Here is a 7286-nt window from a genome sequence, read left to right as displayed (position 1 = left end):
CTGCATTGTGATAGACGGCGCTGTTATCCCTATGTACATATCTATCACGTACATAGTATTTAACAACATAGATGGCTGGTTGCCAAGTGTAACCGTCTATCTTGTATGTCATGTGTAACGTCATAGATGGCGCCTCTTGTAGCATGAGATCTTTACATATTAACGGGAAAGACGTAATCGTCCGTTACTTTTGAATCACAATCTGATCGGTTAGGGTGTGTAACGCTCGTCATTTTCAAACTGTATCTAATACAAATTAACCTGGGGCTAGGGGCCGTAAAGGTAGCTATGCTAATTACATCAGCATGATGCCTTTATGAACAGTTGCAATCAACGCGCAACTGAGATACTTGTTTAATTGTTATTTGACATGGAACTCATTCACGGACTACGAATTTGAATTTTGATATGGAATTCATGCCTGGAATATTCATTGTCCGCCCGGCATCACTGAAAACTGATGACCACTTCTCTCTTGTGTGTTACCAGCTTCATTTCTTATTTGTATAATTTCTTACATACCTTTGTCTTTGGGAGTTAGTGTTAAACGTTGTTTTGGAAATGGATCTTGCGATTATCGACTTGAAACGCCCTTTACGGACTACGAATGGTATAAGAATGTCGGACTTGACGCTTATATCTAGTATTGCTGCACTCGAGCTTGCTTTGTTTGCGGTGGTGATGGTGGGAAAAGCGGGTCTCTGTAACACAGAAGCGTGTCGAATAGTAGCCTAAGTAGAGTAGAGTGTAGTATAGTTTAGTAGAGGATAACTGTAGTAGAGTATAGTATCGTAGAGTATAAGTATAATATTGTATAGTAGAGTATAACTATAGTATAGTGTAGTATCGCAGAGTATAACTATACTATTGCATAGGTATACTATAGTTAAACTACAGTCGGGGAATAGTATGCTCGCATAGCACGGTGACTGGGTGTAAAAGGTCTGGGGCGTGTGATGCCGTGAAACCCCCGCGCACAGTGTGTCAGCCAACGTCCGTGGGGGTTCGCCGAATATTTATAGTCTAGTATAGCTTCAGGATTGCATAGTATAGGTACAGTATCGTAGAATATAAGTACAGTAGAGTAGAATATACCTATAGTATATTTATTTATTTCTTTGATTGTTGAGTGAAAAATTATAGTAGAGTCACATCCCGTTTAAACATGTGGGCTTAGATGAACCATATAGCGCCAAAGACTGGTCCCCGTCTATAGCCGTGTCAACAAGCGGCCCAGAGTTATTCCCCATGAAATTCTCTCTCACAAATGGTATTGCTGATTCTGATGTACGAAATTGCATGATGGCAAGTGGGCATAGATTAGCCCTACAGCGCAGTCTGTGATGTCCCAACAATTATTATTTTATTCAATTTTGCATCAATCCGTTCAAACAGGTGGGCTTAGATTAGCCATACAGCGCCAAAGGCTGTTCCCCGTCTTTAGCCGTAAACAAGCGACCCAGAGTTATTCCCCCTGAAAATGCACTGTACGAAATACGACATGTGTTTGTATTGCAGGATCGTATGATAAATATGTCAGTTTTGGTCGACGGCCTTCAGGTCTAGCGTTATGTTGTACAAAAAAAAAACATCACATGAGTTCTGCAAAAAAAAAAAAAACACCTATGCTATCTGGAAAGCTGAAAATGATTTCAGTTATACCTTTTCATGTATGTGCAGAATCGAATAGCGGTGGGTGATGACCTAACAAGCATTATGGCAAGTGGGCATAGATTAGAAATGTAGCGCCATCTTTGATGTCTAATAATTATTGTTTTATTCAATTTTACATAAAAAAAGGCACCAAATCCAGAGAATATGAACACGGAAACGTGTTGGGCAACATATAGGTAAAAAATACGCTGATAACTTGGAAGCATACGGTTAGGTTACACTCGCTGTGCCGGTTCGAAAGCAGTTCACCAGTAAAGCTCAAATATCGAAAATTGAACTATTTATAGTACAAAATACGGCGTGTGTTTATACTGCATGACCGTATTACGTAGCCAAGTGGTACAAACCGTTCGTCTTTTACCAAACGATGTGTGGGTGGGTGTGTGACTTTCCTTTCCGTGTTCAGCACGTCGATGGATGGGCCAATGCCATAACCGGTAAAACGTCTTGTCACACCCTTCGCATATGTACACACGCTCCTGTTTTTCATGTCGCTGCTGGTGCCGGACCAAATGGCTCAGGCGGGAAATCGTCAGCCCGCAGGTCGGGCACGTCAACCTCGCTAGTCCTCCCTCCTCCTCCTCCTCCTCCTCCTCCTCCTCTTCATGACGCAGCCACGCGTCCCACCGGGAAAATGTCCTGGCGCACGCGCAGCAATTAAACGGAGACCTCTCCCTCTCGGCATGCTGTGTCTGAACATGTCTCATCCAATTGCCCCGCCGGGAAAACCGCCTGGCACACGTCCGACAAGTAAACTTTGCCGAAGCCTCTCCTTCTCCTCTCCCTCCTCTTCCTCTTCCCCCTCCACGTCCTCCTCCTCCTCCTCCGTAAGCCATGATGGCAGCGTAGCGTCTGTAGTGTACAAGGGGCTCCCTGGATGATCGTGGTCTGATGTTGTCTAGGCAGGTAGGATAGCCGGAATAAGCTTCACTCACTTTTTGGTTTAAATACTGGTTTTACGGTCACATTCCTGGCGGATATCGTGGCCCATCAAATCAGTGTTTTATGTTTTTTTTAATACATGAATATTTTTGATAGATAATGGCAGTGCGTTGGTATACTATTTACATATGTACATGAGTCAGTTACTGGAATTAATCCTTTTTGTGGTAGCATGTATATAGCTTATTGTAAAGGTTCAAATGCTGCCATGGTTATTTAACAGAAAGGGGATAAATAGTAAGCTATTTACAGAGATTTACGTTATCTTTACATTAGAAGTACATAGATCTACATTACAGAATTACATTGAGTTGCCTATACAGAAATTTACGCAGAGGGAAAACAACAGTACTGCTTTTATTTATTGGTTAACAGTTTTGTTCTCTTGCTTCCTCCTCTTATACCGGACGCCGTCCAGGAAAAACCAGCGTACTGGAAACCTGTGCCTGTAACAGGTGCGACAAGTATAATTGAGGAGCAAGGATGTCAGGCCTTATCCACTTAGTTGAAGCAAGAGATAGTCCTATTGTTATGATGTCTTTCATGTTTCTGGTCTTCGTTTCCTTGGTGTTAATTTTCTTTAGTCCCATGGGTCTTCTTATTGTTTTTCCTGTCTTCTTCTTTAGTTGATTTCCTTTTCTATTTCCTGTTTTTATTCGTGGGCTCCCATGGCGGCGCAGACAGCGCGTTTCATAGGCCAGTAGAACAGTTCCTGGCCTAGAGAGTTTAGGTGCCCTCCGTCGTTGGTTAGAATTTGCTTTTGTGGTCGGATCAGTCCCCTATGTCTCCAGAAGGAGGCCAATTGGTTGTTTGTCAGCTTCATGTTAATTTCATGGATTTTTGTGTTATAAGTGTGTAGCGAAATTTGCCGAGTTACCTGACGGTAAAGAAGCTGGCTAATGTAGATCCTTGGAATTTGGAATTTCGATTTAAGTGGACCAGCATAGTCTAGAATATCAGCGCAAATTGCTGATGCTGACTTGTTGGAGTCCGCATCGTTTCCCCCAATGTGGTGGATGACTAGGTCAGGTTTTGTCTGCTGAAGGAGACTTTCCAATCTTAGTATCTGAGTGTCCCAACAGCTCCCCCAGTGCCAAAGAACCGAATGCCCTATCCTGTTCTAAAGTCGATTCTAGAGTTTGGGATCGAATTTCGAAGGATACTATTCTCCAGCCTATGAACGTAACTGCTGCCGATAATTAAGATTTTCATCCTTGTTTTTTTTGTTCCAGTGAAAACAAAAAGAGAAAACAAATATACAAGATAGTTGTATTTTTGATAAGCGAATCGGTTTTGTTTATAAGATAATGTATATCTTAAGTAAGAAGATATTTGATCAACAGATACTTAGGAGCAAATTAGTAGTATAGCTCCCAATCAAAACTTGATACAGGGTCTCGTATGATCACATACACATTGGTAAATAATTAGAAAATAAATATCAACTAATAAGAATAAATAAAAACAACAAACAAGTGGGCAGATTAGTAAATGGAGAAATATTATTAACCACTACAGTCATCAACTTCTGTGGTTACATTGTTTTCGTGTGCTGTGTTTTTGCAAACGGGTTCATATATGTTTCATTTGCCCTCAAGATCAAGATATCGCCGATGTAGTCGGGGATAAAGTTGTAGGAAGGAATTATGTGTCCGTGGAATAAACGGCCCTCAAAATCAAGGTATCGCCGTTGTTAGTATATGTGTTTGTTAATTTCGGAAATGCACTGTCTTTAATCATAGAATAGTGACATATTGTTGACCAGAGCAGAAACGGCCCTCAGAATCAAGGTATCGCCGTTGTTGGTCAATAGTGTTTTATTAGATTCGGCTTTCGTAACCCGTCGATTTTATGTATTCTTTTTAGTAAGGAGAATATTTATGCTCTCAGATGTGGTTAGGGGTTAAGGATAGTCCGAAGGTCAAGCTGACCTTTGTAGATTTTCAGGCATTCTGCCAATCGTGTTCGTTCTTTACTGTGTTTAATACATTGTAGCAAATTGTGCTCTATGGTTTCATCATGCTCTTGACAGGGTGGGCAAGTTGGTGGACAATTTTGGATTATAGTTGCTAGATGTGCTTTGAGCCCTGTTTTCCCCAGTCTCAGGCGTGATATGTTTTTGTCATCCTAGTTATTCAATAATTGGAACAAATTTAATTTTGTAATCGTTCAGTCTAATATTTTATAGTGCCACCGTCTGCTGGATTTTTTATCCCATTCCTCTGTCCACTATTTGTTAATTTGGGTATTGACCAATGTATATATTTCCGTTTGGCTCATGGGGACGTCTATATCTTGTTGATATTTCTTCAGGCTCGATTTTGTTGCCTGATCTGCAATTTCATTTCCTCGAATATTAACGTGCGCTGGAACCCATGCTACAGTCAGTTCGGATTTTTGTTTCTGTATTTTGTTAGTTAGCGACATTATTTCTTGTAGGAGGTCTCGTCTGCTCTCAGATTTGGAGTTTTGGATGGAAATTAATCCGCTGAGGGAGTCCCTTAGTATGGTTACTCGGTTTGGTTTGTTGGCAAGAATCCATTGTAGTGCCTTTGTTTATTGCAACTAATTCACTGGTATAGACAGAGAGGTGTTTGGGTAGTTCATAATTTTTATCTATGTTTAGGTCTGGTATTGCAAATGATGATCCATTGTGACCCTGCACATTTTTGGATCCGTCAGTATATATTTTTAGATGACCGTTGTAGTGTTTGTGGAAGTGTTCTAAGGCTTGAGCTTTCATATATACTGGGTTTTCCAGTTTTGAAATTTGGTCGTGGAGTGCAGTGTCTATTTCGGCAGTTTGCAATTACCACGGGGGTTGTTGTTGATATGCGTTTTCTTGTTGCTTTGGCAAGGTATGTCATATTTGCAAAGTAGTCTGTTGATTTCATATCCTACTGGGGCTGAGTGTTTTGTCCATTTTTTTCCAGATATTCATATTCAGAATATGGGAGGATTAGATCGTAACAATGATTTGATTTTCCTGCATATCTGAGGGTTAGTTGTTCTCTTCTAAGGTGAAGGGGTTTTTCAAGTGTTTCTACTTGGAGACTGCAAAGCGAAGTGCCTTTGAAAGCTCCTGTTGCTACTTTTAAGGCAGAATATTGGATACTATCAATTCGCTGTAGTAGATTTTTGTGCTAAATTGTGCAAACTAGTAGATTGATAGACTATTGCACCATAGTCTGTTTTAGAGCGAATTAGACACTGGAACATTTTTATGAGTGTGGTTTTGTTGGCTACTCATTTAGCGCCTGAGATGCATCTCATTAGATTGAGATCACGTTGGCATCTGATTGTGAGGTCATCAATATGATCTTTCCATGTTAATCTGCTATCAAGAATCATACCTAGATATTTCACTTTGTCTTTGAATTCAATTTTCTTTTTACCTAAGAAAAGTTTAATATTTACTTTTCTTCTGTTTGTAAAGACAATACCTGTTGTTTTAGTTTATGAGAATTTAAATCCCCATTTGTCGGCCCAGTTCGAGATGGTGTTTAGTGTTTTCTGTATAGTATTTTTATTTTCTTTATAGATTTGCCTGTTTTCCATGTTGTCACATCGTCAGCAAATAGTGACTGTTCTATTTTTGGATGGTTACTGTCTATTGTATTTGGTAAACCGTTTATTAGATTGTTAAATAACGTCGGGCTTAGAACGCTCCCTTGAGGTGTACCATTTTGTTGAGTGTGTCTTTTAGATGAAGTTTGTCGAAGCTTAACTTTAATGTTCCGATTTCTTAGGAAATCATTTATCCAATGTTGGATTCTTCCTTTTATCCCGAGTTTATCGAATTGGAGTATAACTCCATCCTGCCAAACGAGGTCGAAGGCTTTTTCAATATCTAAAAATAACAGCCAGAGTGTATTTGCGCCTACTTATCCGCTTTCGGATTTGATGTTGTTATTTTGTTAGATGGTCGTACATACTACGTCCTTTTCTAAATCCGCTTTGTGTTTCATTTAAAACTTTATTTTTGGCAAGATGAAATTCTAGTCTGTTTTTGACCATAGTTTCCATTAGTTTACATAGGCATGAGGCGAGTGATATGGGAATAACAATGGACGATTTCCAGCTCCGTGGCAGCTGTTTTTTCCTCCAACTTGTATTTATGAATTTCAGTATTTTATTTTGTGTTTTTAGCGGTAAGTGTTATAGGATTTTGTAACCTATATTGTTTTCGCCTGGTGAGGTTTCTTTTTTTACAGCGAATGGCTTTGTGATATTCCTGTAGGGAGGAATCTTTGTTAAGATAATATTCAACGTGATCGTCGGGCTCTAGTTGTAGAAATGTGTTATCCTTGATTAGTTTGAAAGATGGATTAAGGTTTCGATCGCTGCTATTTTCTGCGAAGGTTCTTGCAAGGAATTCTGCTTTTTCCTCATTGATTTTGTGTTTGCGATCCAAAGTTGGGATTGGATTGATGATTTTGCCTTGTATATGTTTAAGTTTGTTCCATACCTGCTTTGAATTTGTTTTTGTATCAAGTGTTTCACAGTAGTTCTCCCAGTATTTGACTTTGGCACGAGAGACTGATTTTTCAGCTTCAGTATTTAACTGTATTTTTCGTGGTCTATATGTAATCTGGTTCTTTTGAATTTACGCAGTGCTCTTTTTTGGTTTCTTATATTATATTTGCACCAGGGAACAGGATTTGCAGGTC

The 7286-nt window shown here is 39.7% G+C and overlaps 1 protein-coding gene across 1 annotated transcript; it reads right to left on the bottom strand.

Moving 5' to 3' along the window:
- Positions 1-1148: 1148 nt before the first annotated feature.
- On the bottom strand, positions 1149-2510 carry LOC135465430 (gastrula zinc finger protein XlCGF49.1-like). The gene is made up of 2 exons (XM_064742669.1): positions 2036-2510; positions 1149-1282 (listed from the first exon to the last, which is right to left on the bottom strand). The coding sequence occupies exons 1-2, from the start codon at positions 2508-2510 to the stop codon at positions 1149-1151; spliced, it is 609 nt and encodes a 202-aa protein (XP_064598739.1).
- Between the last annotated feature and the right edge of the window lie 4776 nt (positions 2511-7286).

Source organism: Liolophura sinensis, chromosome 5 (genome assembly GCF_032854445.1).
Source record: "Liolophura sinensis isolate JHLJ2023 chromosome 5, CUHK_Ljap_v2, whole genome shotgun sequence".
Lineage (NCBI taxonomy): Eukaryota > Metazoa > Mollusca > Polyplacophora > Chitonida > Chitonidae > Liolophura > Liolophura sinensis.
The sequence above is the reverse complement of the archived record's forward strand: the minus strand, read 5'-3'. Positions and strand labels throughout refer to the sequence as shown.

Coding starts and splice junctions, on each gene's coding strand:
- LOC135465430 (XM_064742669.1), bottom strand. CDS start 2,510: ATGGCTTACGGAGGAGGAGGAGGAGGACGTGGAGGGGGAAGAGGAAGA. Junction 1,283..2,035: donor ACCCACCCACACATCGTTTG/GTAAAAGACGAA, acceptor TTCGTACATCAG/AATCAGCAATACCATTTGTG.